The following is a 15,568-nucleotide window of genomic DNA, read 5'->3' on the forward strand; positions in this document are numbered from 1 at the left end:
AAAAAACAAGGAGTCTGAACAGTACGAAGCTGGAGACAAATTCCTTGATCACAATCATTAGGAACATTTATTTCTGTCTAGAGAAAGAACAAACTGTCTAAACAAGGTAAACTAAGATGAACTAGTATTATTTCTTCCAGTTCTATTCATTTTGTAGATGAGATTTGGCAATATGACCATCAGCTCCTTTCGGATAGAAACCCCCAGGGACATGTTCATCACCTGATCCATATACAATCCTCAGTATCTCCTCCGGTGTTCTGTCATATGCAACTGAATATCCGTCTCCGGCAAGAACATTGCCTCTGATTTTTCCCTCGGCTCCTTTATATTTTGGAACCAAAAGGCCTTCATCTTTCAAACCTGCTTGTCCCAGCTTGTCCCTCAGATCAGAAAGCCGATTTGTGAACTCGGCCACTGTTATATCATATGGATGCACTTTCACCAGAGCATGCTTATACAGCAATGTTCGAATCACTGCATCTTGTCCTGATTCCACACCCAAAAGACCCGCAACAAGCTGAAAACAATACAAATTAGTAGAGCTAGCTGTTAGATACTCAAGGAACGTTATGTTATTTCACTGCAAATATAATTTCACATATAAAAGAAAAAATTAAAAAAATCAGTGGAATCATTAATCGTGGTTCATTTGACGTCTAACAACATGCTATGTTAAACTGTTTGACAAGAAGACGTTTTCAAGTGTTGTTATTATTGGGTTTGAAGATTACCCTTTTGGAAGTAGAGCCTTGGAGTTTTGGGTTTGCTCCAACATAACCAGTAAGACCAACATAAGGGATCAAATAGGATGCAAGGAGATAGTTCAAGCTATTGGCATAAGGATCAAATGGTGGCTTCAAAACACGCCCAAATGCAAGATTAAACACTTTTGCAAATGATTTTGCACTTAAATCCAACTGTGGCCTTGGGAACCCTTTCACTGTCTTTTTAATAGCTCTGCAAACAAAACGAGGTCCTGAGTTCAAATTCCATTTCCAAATACCATCAACTATAAAATTAAAAATTAAAAATATACTCGAACACAAAAATGGGTAAGAAAATGAAAACATATATAGAAGATTTGAAACCTCAAGTGTCCAACTTCTTGCCATGCAAACTGTTCTATCACATCCCTAGTGAAAGGGTCCAGTTTGGCTTTCTTAGCACCAAGGGGTTTTGGACCTCCCAATGTCAAGTTTGGAGCAACTTTGTCCAAGCCAAAACCCAAAGAGCCATACAGGAAGAACTCAGCTTCCAAGTACTCAAGGTTCAGAGGAAACTCCAAGAGATCAACATCTGAATCTGTTACAGGTGAGGACTCAAGGCCATACTCATCACTCAAAATGGACTCAGAAGAGTAAAGAAGGATGAGGAAAGCAAGAACAGCGGTGGTGCTGGTATGAGCAAAATGTGCCATGTTTTGCTAGACTGTTTTGCTAGTGAGATGTGTGTGATCTCATTCAAGGGCTTTGCTCTGATTTATAGCCTTTGGCTTAGGAAAGGTGGCACAAGGAGAGTAACCCAGTCAAACTTGGGTTTTGCCACCTGGTTGACTTTTAGTTACTTCTTTTTTTCTTTTCTTTTCTTTCTTCTCTTTTCTTTTTCTCTATTTTCTTTATAAAGATTTAGAACAGTTACTGATTAAAGAAGAGATTAGGATGGAAATGTGTAATGTGTGTGAAATTTCTAAAGTAAGTTTATCTTTGCATGCAAGTTAGAATGAGATGGAGGATGCGGGTATAAAGGTTGCTACGATTGGATTTTTATGAGGATATTTCATAATTAGTGTTTAGATTTTTATAGAATATTTCATAATTAATATTTAGAAGAAAGAGAAGTTTGCTAGTTTCTTCATTGATGGATGTGATATTGTGATCTGGAAAATGATTTGTGGTCTCAATTTTAGGTGTTATGTACACACATCACCAATTTGTCAAGTCATGTCAAGAATTACTTGACAAAAAAAAAACCATCTTATCCTTCTAAAATCTAATGACTCTAAATTATTTTGGCTTTCTTCTAAAAAAAAAAAAAATTGGCTTTCTTTCATTTTTTATTTTCATTACACTCATGCTTAGATTTAAACAACAATATTTTTCTTCAATCAAGAGTAGAAAAAATTTCATGTAATTCAGTCAACAGATTTACACGTACATTCGATTAATAGATTTGCATAACACATGTATATGAATCCAACCTATCTTGGGTTCCTGCAAATTTTGAAAATATAATGTGCAAAACACATATTCATACTATATACATATTTTGTTCATTGTTTTCTCTTTATGTAGCTAGGGTCTAAACGTTAGATCTGAATTTATTATTTTTTGTTTGGGAAACTTATATTTAGATTGTAAACGTTAACTAATGGCTGCTAACGTGTAATTTTTTCTTACCTCTTAATTTAGACATAAGTATATCTCAAATTGACGAAGTGGTGTTAGCTCAGTGGTTAGAGCACCCACTACCTATGTACGAAGTCATGGGTTCGAGTCACCATGGGGGCAGGAGTGAAACTTTTTGATCCTCTTTTAAGAAAAAGCAAAAAATCCTCTTTTAAGAAAAAGCAAAAAAGAAAAAAAAAATATCTCAAATTCAATTTACTAATGCTATATTTTTTGTTTGGATGAAATTAATCAATATTTGGAAAGAAAAGTTAACGTCTATTTCTTGACATATAATTCTATATATTAATGACATTTGGAAAGAAAAATTAAAGGAAATAATTTAATTAAATGAAGAAAAATATTGATACAAGAATCTATAGACATATCTCTTATTAATAGCTTATATTTTTTTTGTCACCTAATTAAATTCATTAATGTAATTGATTCACCCCCTAACATCCAAAAGGAAATGTAAAATGATAAAGTTAGTGTTGAAATAGTATGATGTGGCAAGATATATTATATGGAATCGAAAATAAATTTTTATTTACTTATATGGCATGACACCTAAGATTTGAGACTACAAATCTTAGGCTTAATTGAAGCCCCATATCATTGCCCATTATGACCGATATGAAGCGAGCATCCTATATATTATTAACTTTTTTTTTTTTGAGTGGAAGACGACAATAGAACCAACACACACACCCATGCAGTGTATCCCAGCATAGCCAGACTAATCACTGCACCGCAGACGCACGAACCATTGGGTGTTTTAACTAACCCAGGTCCCTCAAATCTGCTGGCCACGGGATGGAGTTGGGATTCGAACTCTAGACCTGGGGGTTCCAGACTAGGCAGCTCGACCAACACACCACACCACGTGGTTATATATTATTAACTTACTATGCTAACAATTCTTTTTATTTTTTTGGATGAAATTAATCAATATTTGGAAAGAAAAGTTAACGTCTATTTCATGACATATAACTCAATATATTAATGCCATTTGGGAAGAAAAATTAAAGAAAAGAATTTAATTAAATGAAGAAAAATATTGATCAAAGAATCTGTAGACATATCTCTGAAATTAATATATAATTAATAGCTGATTTTTTTGTCACCTAATTAAATTCATTAATGTAACTGATTCACCCCCTAATATCTAAAAGGAAATATAAAAGGGTAAAGTCAGTGTTGAAATAGTATGATATGGCAAGATATATTATATGGAATTGAAAATAAATTTTTATTTACTTACATAGCATGACACCTAAGATGTAGTCTCACAAATCTTAGGCCTCATTGATGCCCCATATCATTGCCCATTGTGATCTATATGAAGCTATTTCGAGCATCCTATATATTATTAATTTACTATACTGACAATTCTTTTTATTTATTTTTTGGATGAAATTAATCAACATTTGGAAAGAAAAGTTAACGTCTATTTCTTGACATATAATTCTATATATTAATTCCATTTGGGAAGAAAAATTAAAGGAAAAAATTTAATTAAATGAAGAAAAATATTGATACAAGAATCTGTAGACATATCTCTTATTAATAGCTTATATTTTTTTTGTCACCTAATTAAATTCATTAATGTAATTGATTCACCCCCTAATATCCAAAAGGAAATGTAAAAGGATAAAGTTAGTGTTGAAATAGTATGATGTGGTAAGATATATTATATGGAATTGAAAATAAATTTTTATTTACTTACATATGGCTTGACACCTAAAGATTTGAGGCTACAAATCTTAGGCCTTATTGAGACCCCATATCATTGCCCATTATGATCTATATGAAGCTGTTTCGAGCATCCTATAAATTATTAATTTACTATGCTGACAATTCTTTTTATTTTTTTTGGATGAAATTAATCAATATTTGGAAAGAAAAGTTAACGTCTATTTCTTGACATATAATTCAATATATTAATGCCATTTGGGAAGAAAAATTAAAGGAAAGAATTTCATTAAATGAAGAAAAATATTGATCAAAGAATTTGTAGACATATCTCTTAAATTAATATATGATTAATAGCTGATTTTTTTTTTTGTCACCTAACTAAATTCATTAATGTAATTGATTCACCCCTTAATATCTAAAAGGAAATATAAAATGGTAAAGTTAGTGTTGAAATAGTATGATGTGGCAAGATATATTATATGGAATTGAAAATAAATTTTTGGGTAAAAATCACAAATAGTACCTGAACTATACCTCAATTTTATCGATGGTACCTGAACTTCAATTTTGATCACAACTAGTACCCGAACTTTTCGATTTCATTTTAAATGGTACCTAGAGCCACCTTAGGTCACTATTCCGACTAAAAAGGGCATGTGAGGCGATCATAATGATGATCTTTAGTGATTTCAAGGGTTGCGATCATAGCAATGATCTTTTTGGTAATAGGCTTTCCTTGAACTTTTATTTTTATTTTTTTAATTTTTTTTTGGATTTGGCTTTTTTGGCCGGAATAGTGACCGAAAGTGGCTCTAGGTACCATTTAAAATGAAATCAAAAAGTTCGGGTACTAGTTGTGATCAAAATTGAAGTTTAGGTACCATCGATAAAATAGATGATAAGTTCAGGTATCATTTGTGATAATAACCCTAAATTTTTATTTACTTACATGGCATGACACCTAAGATTTGTCCTAAGATTTGAGGCTACAAATCTTAGGCATCATTGATGCCCCATATCATTGCCCATTATGACCTATATGAAGCTGTTTTGAGCATCCTATATATTATTAATTTACTATGCTAACAACATAATCAGCGGAATCATTAATCGTGATTCATTTGACGTCTAACAACATAATATGTTAAACTGTTTGACAAGAAGACGTTTTCAAGTGTTGTTATTATTGGGTTCGAAGATTACCCTTTTGGAAGTAGAGCCTTGGAGTTTTGGGTTTGCTCCAACATAACCAGTAAGACCAACATATATAAGGGATCAAAATAGGATGCAAGGAGAAGGATCAAACTAACACCACTTCATACTATATACATATTTTGTTAATTGTTTTCTCTTTATGTAGCTAGGGTCTAAACGTTAGATCTGAATTTATTATTTTTTATTTGTCTTTCCCTTATATTTAGATTGTAAATGTTAATTAATGGCTGCTAACGTGTAATTTTTTCTTACCTCTTAATTTAGACATAAGTATATCTCAAATTCAATTTACTAATGCTATATTTTTTGTTTGGATGAAATTAATCAATATTTGGAAAGAAAAGTTAACGTCTATTTCTTGACATATAATTCTATATATTAATGCCATTTGGGAAGAAAAATTAAAGGAAAGAATTTAATTAAATGAAGAAAAATATTGACAAAAGAATCTGTGGACATATCTCTTATTAATAGCTGATATTTTTTTTTGTCACCTAATTAAATTTATTAATGTAATTGATTCACTCCCTAACATCTAAAATGAAATATAAAAGGGTAAAGTTAGTGTTGAAATAGTATGATGTGGCAAGATATATTATATGGAATTGAAAATAAATTTTTATTTACTTACATGGCATGACACCTAAGATTTGTCCTAAGATTTGAGGCTACAAATCTTAAGCATCATTGATGCCCCATATCATTGCCCATTATGACCTATATGAAGCTGTTTCGAGCATCCTATATATTATTAATTTACTATGCTAACAAATTTTTTTTATTTTTTTTGGATGAAATTAATCAATATTTGGAAAGAAAATTTAACGACTATTTCTTGACATATAACTCAATATATTAATGCCATTTGGGAAGAAAAATTAAAGAAAAGAATTTAATTAAATGAAGAAAAATATTGATCAAAGAATCTGTAGACATATCTCTTAAATTAATATATAATTAATAGCTGATTTTTTTTGTCACCTAATTAAATTCATTAATGTAATTGATTCACCCCCTAATATCTAAAAGGAAATATAAAAGGGTAAAGTCAGTGTTGAAATAGTATGATGTGGCAAAATATATTATGTGGAATTGAAAATAAATTTTTATTTACTTACATGGCATGACACCTAAGATGTAGCCTCACAAATCTTAGGCTTGATTGATGCCCCATATCATGGATTGCCCATTGTGATCTATATGAAGCTATTTCGAGCATCCTATATATTATTAATTTACTATACTGACAATTCTTTTTATTTATTTTTTGGATGAAATTAATCAACATTTGGAAAGAAAAGTTAACGTCTATTTCTTGACATATAATTCTATATATTAATGACATCTGGAAAGAAAAATTAAAGGAAAGAATTTAATTAAATGAAGAAAAATATTGATACAAGAATCTATAGACATATCTCTTATTAATAGCTTATATTTTTTTTGTCACCTAATTAAATTCATTAATGTAATTGATTCACCCCCTAACATCCAAAAGGAAATGTAAAATGATAAAGTTAGTGTTGAAATAGTATGATGTGACAAGATATATTATATGGAATTGAAAATAAATTTTTATTTACTTACATGACTTGACACCTAAGATTTGAGGCTACAAATCTTAGGCCTCATTGAGACCCCATATCATTGCCCATTATGATCTATATGAAGCTGTTTCGAGCATCCTATAAATTATTAATTTACTATGCACAAATTTTTTATTTTGGATGAAATTAATCAATATTTTGGAAAGAAAAGTTAACGTCTATTTCTTGACATATAATTCAATATATTAATGTCATTTGGGAAGACAAATTAAAGGAAAGAATTTCATTAAATGAAGAAAAATATTGATCAAAAAATCTGTATACATATCTCTTAAATTAATATATGATTAATAGCTGATTTTTGTGTGTCACCTAACTAAATTCATTAATGTAATTGATTCACCCCCTAATATCTAAAAGGAAATATAAAATGGTAAATTTAGTGTTGAAATAGTATGATTTGGCAAGATATATTATATGAAATTGAAAATAAATTTTTATTTACTTACATGGCATGACACCTAAGATTTGAGGTTATAAATCTTAGTCCTCATTGAGGCCCCATATCATTGCCCATTGTGATCTATATGAAGCTGTTTCGAGCATCCTATATATTATTAATTTACCATACTGACAATTCTTTTTATTTTTCGAATATAATGCATTGAAAAAAAAGTTTTTGTTGTTTAAGGAAAACTGAATTGGGAGAAAATTGAGTCGTACTTTCATTGATAATAGGGGCCTCTTTATATAGAGGATTACAAGCATAGAGATAGAGTTGTACATGGAAACATAATCGTACATTGATTGGATATCTCCTAAGATTCTCCGAGAATATCTCTAATATAAACCCTATTTCAACTAGAGCAAGTAACCTCGAGTTTGGGCCAAACACATATTCTGAATTTACTTGAACACTCCCCCTTGTGTCGCCCAAACGTGGTGCTCCTCTCGTTGTCTTATTAAAAACCTTGCCGAGTAACAAAAACTCTGTGGGACAAAAATAACCTCGGTTGAAGGGGAAAAAGAGCACAACACACCATTCACGTTCCGAGACCATATATATAGACATCTCCCCCTGATGTCTGCATCTCCCCCTGACGACAACGGTCATGGAAGTTCGGATAACTTCCGCAAAAGATGCTACCAACATGTTTCTCGAAAGTGAAATTTAGGCAATGACTTAGTGAGAAAGTCTGCCACACTGTCCTCAGATCGAACCTAGTTCACTTTGATCTTGAGGAGAGTTTGTTGTTGTTGATTATGCTTGGTGTTGTCGCTTTTGACGTAGCATGTAGGTTCATCTGTGGTAGACTTCAAACCACAATTGTGTGAACATGCGTAATTATGGATCCAATCCATATACATTTACTAACCACTTTGTGAAGAGCAATAATCTCTGCATTGTTCGAAGATATAGCGACTAGGGTCTATTTCAGTAGACCTCCAAGATATCACGGTCTTTACTCATGGTGAACACTTAACCATTTTGGGAATGACCTTTGTATGGGTCAGAGAGATACCCAACATCAGCAAAACCTTCCAAAACACATGTCGTTTTGGGATGGAGATAGTGGACGCAGGCCAGTGTTGGCGGCGTTACTGGTGTGTGATGGGTCCGAATCTATCATCTCTTTGTAGGGATAGAACAAGCCCATATCAATCATACATCTCAAGTATCGAAAAATATATTTTACACCAATCCAATGGCGTCGCGTTGGCGCAGAGCTATATCTAGCTAACAAGTTCATGGCAAATGAGATGTCCGGTCTTGTGCATTGAGCTAAGTACAATAATGTGCCTATTGTACTCAAGTAAGGCACTCTTGCTTCTAGCACATCTTCATTATCATCCTTTCAATGAAAAGGATCATTTTCAGGATCAAGACTACGGACGATCATGGGGGAGCTTGAAGGCTTGACCTTGTCAAAATGCCTAAGCATTTATCGACATGATGCTCAAGTTCCAAACGGAGACATAATCGTGTTCTCCCATAATCCTTCATCTCAAAATCGGATTTCAAGTGTTCAGCGGTTTCCCTTAACTCGTTAAGGGCTTCTAATGAAGATCATGTCCAACATGAACCGCGATAGAATCTGAAACTTGTTATGGAAACGCGTGGGCATAGCCCTTCCCAATCAAGTAGTCACTTTAGTGAGCGTTCCAACCTTATTGTAAACGCGCTCCGTGGTCTAGAGCCACTTGACTTAGGTAAATGAAGTTCACCATGAACCTTCATGTATATTCCGTATCTAGATCCCCATATAGATACATAGTGACCACATTTGTAAGCTGCATGTTCAGTTATTCGGAAACTACCAAACTGACAAGGTAGTGTAGTGCAAACTGACAAGGTAGTGTAGTGCAATGACATCCATTACGAGAGAATATGTCTCATCGCAGTTGATTCCAGGGCGTTTTGTGAGAAGCCTTGCGCCATAAGGCGAGATTGCAATCTCTTTTTCTCATCACGCTTTTTAACGAAGATCCATTAGTCAATAGGTTTTATGTTAGGAGGTGTTGGCATCATTGGCTCGAAAACCTTCCTCTTCATTAGAGAATCCAACTTAACTTGGATCGCATCTTTCCATTTAGGCCAAATCTCTCTACGTTGGCATTCATTCATCAACGGAGTGTGGTTCGATATCATCAAACTCAACAAACTCATGTGCAACGAAGTGCGTGACTACATCATCAATTATGATGGAGTTTCTATCCCACGTCTCATGTACACTAGTGTAATTTTCATAGAGCTCTATATTCTCATGAATAAGTTCTAACGTTGAGGCGTCCCCCAACGATAACACTAACCAGGAAGATTCTCATGAGACAGATTTTGAGTCTTGATGATCAAAGGATTGGGATGTGCCAAAGTGTCCTTCGAACCCACGGGCCTCCCAAGCATCCTAGCTGGGGCCATGGCCTATAACGCTAGAGTGCCACTCTCTTTGGCGTTGGCATCATGCCTACCTCCGTGTAGGGTGGCGCTACGTCCTCTTGTAGGGACGTACACTACAAAAAAGAATTCATTTAGCTTCACCAGTTAGCGTCGGCGTTAGAATGCCGTCGCCATTGATCAAAAATTCGCTACGGCAAATGCGGCGTCGCAAAGAGAAAAATTATTTGCCACGGCATGGGGTCGCCGTCGCATAAATGTGCCTTCAATTGCTACGGCATATTTTTTCCGTCGCTAAATTTCTCTACTTTTAACTACGGTAGGTTCTGCCGTCGTCTATTTTCATTTTATACATTTTTGTTTGTTTTTTTTTGTTGACTTTTGGGTGAATATTGGTGCCAAAGTTAAACATATCGGCAAAAACTCTGGGTTTCTGAGCATTGTTCTTGTTCCCGCTCCCTCCATCCAGTCCCGACAACGAAGTCAACCATAGCAATCCACGAAGTCGACCGTAGCAATCCGCGAAGTCGACATCTGCTAGTTCAGCTCCGCCTCCTTCCAATTTTTCTTCCTCCTCCATTGCTCAGATCCTAAACTCTAATACCCAGAAATCAATCAGATCTGTTTGTCTCTCACTTTGTGGACTGCATCTTGTCGATCTCCACTCTCAAAACAGGTCAGAAGCTCAAAGCTCACTTCTTTTCATGTTTTAGGAGCTAATTAATCAAAACCAAGATTTGATTTGGCTTGGGTTTACTCCAGGGAAGTGGTCTTTTATTTCAACAAATCAAATGGGATATTTGTTTTTCTGGGCTTTGCGCACTAACAAAAATAGTAAATATTTGATTTGTTATGTAACTTTGATTTGCATTGGAATATTTGGATATATAATCTAAATGTCATAAATCGTTCATCATATATCTTGTCCTCTTCTATCTATATATATCTATCTGTTTTTCATGGATTGAGTGATGCTTGAATTTCTTCTAATCATTTTTCTTATCTTTTATTTGTTTAGTTCTCTCATTTGGGTAATCTAAAGGCCACAATATGATTGGCTTATATTCTCGGCATATGTTATTTGATATGAGCTAATACTGTGGTTATTTATGTAAGAATGAGAGAGCAGAATCAGAGCAGACGAAAGCAGAAAATCTGATAGCGCAGGCAGAAAAGAGAAAGGTTTGTAGTCTATTTTCTTTTCGAAACTTTGAGATTTGGATGAATAAATCTCTGATATTTCTTGCGCTTTATTGGTAATTGCAGAGAGAAAATGAGAAGCTTCACTCAGAAATAATTGAGTTGAAAGACCAGCTCCAAGCCAAACAGGCAGTGAATGAGGATTTTGAAGCCCAGAAGAAGATTAAAGCACTTGAACAAACGTTAAAGGAGAAGGGGCAGGAGCTTACTGATCTGTCAGAATTTTACAATCCACTGATTTTCAAGGAGAGGAGCAATAATGATGAGCTGCAGGGGGCCCGTAAAGAGTTAATTGAGGTATGTTCATATTCTAAACATGAAATTGAGGTATGTTCATATTCTAAACATGTTTTCGATATAGTTTATAAACTATTTCCCTACACTATATATTGGAACTAATGCATGATTAAAATCAGAATGCCTTGAATAAGTTACAGTCTCTTGGTCATCTTTGTTGATTCACTATTTTTGATAATCGATTTTGTTGGGAAGAAAGGGGAAGGCATTTTTTGGATATGTAGAGTTTTTTCTTTGGTCTCTGGGACTCCCTTAGCCACAAATAGGATTGTCAAGACACAGACTGCACCATATAGGTAGTATGTTCCTGTAAAGCAGATCAAATTCATGTACATAGTGAATCAGACTTCAGTAGTGAAACAATATAAATCACTTGGACTAATAACTTTGGTTCACACGATTTAGGGCCTGTTTGGGATTTTCTTTAGTAAACTGTTTTTGCTGGAAGCCTTTTTGTTACATGCACATAAAATTTCAATATTTACTTCACAGTAAGTGTGTCCTCTAAAAGCACTTGGACATCCTTCCTTAGGTGCTTCTACCTACCTACCCGAAAAACACTTCTAACTATTTCTGCTAGCTGTCAAAAGAGCTTTTGGCAGGTCTACTGGTGCTAAAAGAAACCACACTTACCTGAGGAACTCCAGTTCATAAGAGAGTTGTAAGTATAGGAAACTACCCAAGCACCAGACCAGTTCACAAACCCACCAAGCTTCCACCCACTCCCTTCACATTAATTGGGAAAATCTGCAGTAGGCCACCATTTCATGAATATTCAGTTGGAATTGAACATCTGCAGTCAATTAGGTTTGGTAGTCTTTTACATTATATATATATACATACATACATATATATATATATATAATTTTTTTTTTTAATGAAAGTTGATCAATTTTTATAAGTTTAGGTATCTCTTTAATCACTTTTGAAAATTGGGTATCATTCTGTCCGGTACAATAAAATTTTGACGTGATATAAACCCTAAATAATACAATAGAATAGTAATCACACAATCCTTATATTTTTTCCATTGAACTCTTAAAGTTCAAATGTCCAACAATATATCAACAACACCCAAAACCCAGTACGTATTACATTCTCTCCCCCAAAACAACTAAACTCCAGTTCTGAATTGACCTACATTTATATTGGATCTTGACATCTTTGATGCTCTTGTTACCTATATGAAGACATGCCCAAGTCCATCAAATAGATTAAACAGAATAAGTCCTAATTTCACTAAATCAAACATTAAGACATACATTAGTAGATCTAGAACACTTAACACGTAGATAGACAAAAAGTGTAAATATATAGATACGTAACCTCATGAATTTGATGCATCAAGCAAATGAATGTGCGAATGTATGAACACAAAACCAATGCATTATGCAGCAGAAGATAGTAGCTTTAACAGAAGTATTAATTTGTTTATCAAATATGTTCATCAATATCGTCACTATCATCAACAAGAAAACACATAACATTACCAACTAGTTGTCACAGTGGTGATGAAGAATTGTGAACCATTGGGGTCTGGACCAGCATTTGCCATTGACAAAAGCCCTGTACACAAGAGTATACTCAATGATAAAATATACTCATTTCAATAGAATATAAAATATACTCGATGATAAACTGCAATTGAAATACAGTCAAATACTGTTTGACCAAAATATGCAATAAAACCAAACAACCATAGCTCCAAATAGTATCCAAATCCAACAAAAATTGAACAGTAATCAAATTAGAAAACGAGAACACTTTACATTTACAACCACCACCTGAATGTCTTACTAATCACTCTGCACTTTGCATCAAAGATGTTAGCTGCCATGTTGGGGGGCACTTCCAGCAGCATGGCACATATCAGATGCAGTGCCTCCAGGAGCTCATATATATTGGTTTTTTTTTTTTTTTTGGAGGAATAGAGGAAATTGTCATATTCCTCCTACATGAAAGTACTGATCAAGGAAGTTTTTTTACATATATACATACATACATATATATATATATATATATATTAGGATTGGTCTGGTTTCTTCTATATTATTACCTTATGCTTAAATCTAATGAAGGTTTTCTAGGCCTTTGAAGGAATTTTTGCCGTAGTTCATTCTTTTTTGCCTCTGGTTTTAGGTACTAGCTGATAAGATAAATCTTCCATGTATGCTGGTCAAAGGTAGCTACTACACGGGTACTGATGATGGAGCTGTAAACTTGATTAAAATTGATAGTGGAATTGGAAGGTAATGTCCTCTAACTCTTGATCTCTCTTTATGCATAATTTTTGGTGAAACTAATTCATTAAGTTTTCTGTTTTACATGTATTCTCTGCATTAATGTTCATTTGATGCCCGTCTAGTTTTAAGCTGATAGGATTTGAATTTACGATCATGTTTAAATGAGGATAATAGAATCAAAGGTACATGCAATTTGTTTTTGCCTTGCTACTACAATTCCATTCACATTTCCATCAGATTAAGGTGGTTGATGCATGCTTTAAAATTTTCTGAAACTGTTATTGATCTGAGTGAATGTGTTTGCCATACCATGCAGTGAATATATTATTGATCTGATGGGTGCTTCTGGAACACTAATTCCTGCTAAGGTACCTACTAGTCACCTCCCAAATTCTTTTTTTGCCATAAGGAGCTCTCAAGATCCCACAGAAATGTCTACGGAGATGCCCAAAGATTTGTGTTTACTATAAGCTGAACGAAAACAAAAAGTCTACAATTATGAGATTGATGAGCAGTTCATTTCATATCTAATTGCCTTTACTGACAAACTCGTACTGCATCATATCTAATTATCTTCCTTGTTAGTTCAATTTTGTTAGTTTGGAATGAAGAAAGTGATGGAATTGGACTGGTTTGAAAGACTTGCTTGCTATATTCATCTGACTAGCTATGTGATTGTGTCATGCAGATGTGGTTCATGATGTGTCTCAGCATATGGAAGAGGTGAGCCATAATATTTTTATAGGAACTGAGTTACCAGAAACAACTTGCATGGGCCTCTTTGCCATTAACTTTTTTGTTTATTTCTGCTTGATGTGACGTTGTTAGTTTTGTTTATTTCTGCTTGATGTGACGTTGTTCATTTAATGTAGATATTTATTGTTAGTATAGTTGGTTTATATTTTCATACTTAGCTATTTGTGTTACTGTTTTTCCAGCTGACATAGATATTGATAAGGGAAAAAATGGACATGATTATATCGTTATTATTTTTATCTTCGACAAATTTGTTTATATACATGTTTGTGTGTATATATGCATGATTATGTAAATATTGAATGTGTATAAAACGATCTATGTAGATATTGAGATTGCTAGCTCAGATAGGTTGAAGACTTAGGCTGCAGTTTTGGTTGTTGATTTGAGTTTATGAACAAACTGTGTTAGCTTTAGCTTTTTGATATGGCTGAGAGGATAAAAGTATGAGTCTAATATCATTTCAATTTCGCTTATTGTATGACAGTAGATGAGACTCTTGCTGGAAGTTAATTTTTTTTCCCAGTTTTGAAGAAAGAAAGGGAAGCTGTGTTTGTGTGCTTCAATGATTTTGTATTATTTGTTATGTGTTTCGTTTCATAATTACAAATGCATGTTATGTGAGTATGGAGTAAGCCAAAATCATCATGTTATGTAACAAATATAATGAGGATAACATTCATGTAGCAGTTCTTAAACATTCCCAGATTCTGAATTCAAACTACGTGTAGTGACAATATCTGATTTGTGCATGTTTCATTTTTCATGTGAATCCGGTTTGATATTTGTATACTTGTGCATTATGTGATAGGTTCAAGATGCAACCAGTGGCCATGAATTTAGAAGGGAGTCCATAGGAGAAGGAGTTCATCCACATTCAACTAGTGATCAAGAAATTGAGCATGCTCCAGTACTCACCAAGCCCCTCTAGTAAATGATAAATAGTATTGTGGTCAAGGATGCTTTTGAACAATATTACGTTTGGCAACTTTTCCTTTCAGTTATCTAGTATGGTAGGACATTATAATTATGAAAGACTGCAGTTTGGTTAATTTCAGTTTGTACTTGGTAGTGGAATATAACTTGGCACTTATCTTTTGATTATATAATTTCAGTTGTGAGATAGCTATGATTGAAAGAATTATTTTGGTGCTTTATATTGTTTTACGATATCTTTTGATTAAGTGTGTAAAATGACAGAAAAAATTTTGGTTTGAAAAAATTGAGTGGTCAATTGGTTGCGACGGTTATTAGCTGTTGCTAAAGCTTCATATGAAAAATACTTGGGGTGGCGACGGCAATGACGCCGTCGCAATTTTAGAGGGAAAA

The 15,568-nt window shown here is 33.8% G+C and overlaps 2 protein-coding genes across 2 annotated transcripts; one reads left to right on the forward strand and one right to left on the reverse strand.

Moving 5' to 3' along the window:
- Positions 1 to 15: 15 nt before the first annotated feature.
- LOC112196996 (desiccation-related protein PCC13-62) lies at positions 16 to 1,471 on the reverse strand. Its single transcript, XM_024337515.2, has 3 exons — positions 1,092 to 1,471; positions 735 to 960; positions 16 to 520 (listed from the first exon to the last, which is right to left on the reverse strand). Exons 1-3 carry the CDS (start codon positions 1,418 to 1,420, stop codon positions 143 to 145), a joined length of 933 nt encoding a protein of 310 aa, XP_024193283.1. The 5' UTR covers positions 1,421 to 1,471; the 3' UTR covers positions 16 to 142.
- Positions 1,472 to 9,980: 8,509 nt separating this feature from the next.
- LOC112196998 lies at positions 9,981 to 15,343 on the forward strand. Its single transcript, XM_040518788.1, has 8 exons — positions 9,981 to 10,062; positions 10,352 to 10,419; positions 10,860 to 10,925; positions 11,010 to 11,240; positions 13,380 to 13,489; positions 13,800 to 13,851; positions 14,172 to 14,206; positions 15,051 to 15,343. The coding sequence occupies exons 1-8, from the start codon at positions 9,981 to 9,983 to the stop codon at positions 15,094 to 15,096; spliced, it is 690 nt and encodes a 229-aa protein (XP_040374722.1). The 3' UTR covers positions 15,097 to 15,343.
- Positions 15,344 to 15,568: the final 225 nt, after the last annotated feature.

This window comes from Rosa chinensis, chromosome 4, assembly GCF_002994745.2.
Source record: "Rosa chinensis cultivar Old Blush chromosome 4, RchiOBHm-V2, whole genome shotgun sequence".
NCBI lineage: Eukaryota > Viridiplantae > Streptophyta > Magnoliopsida > Rosales > Rosaceae > Rosa > Rosa chinensis.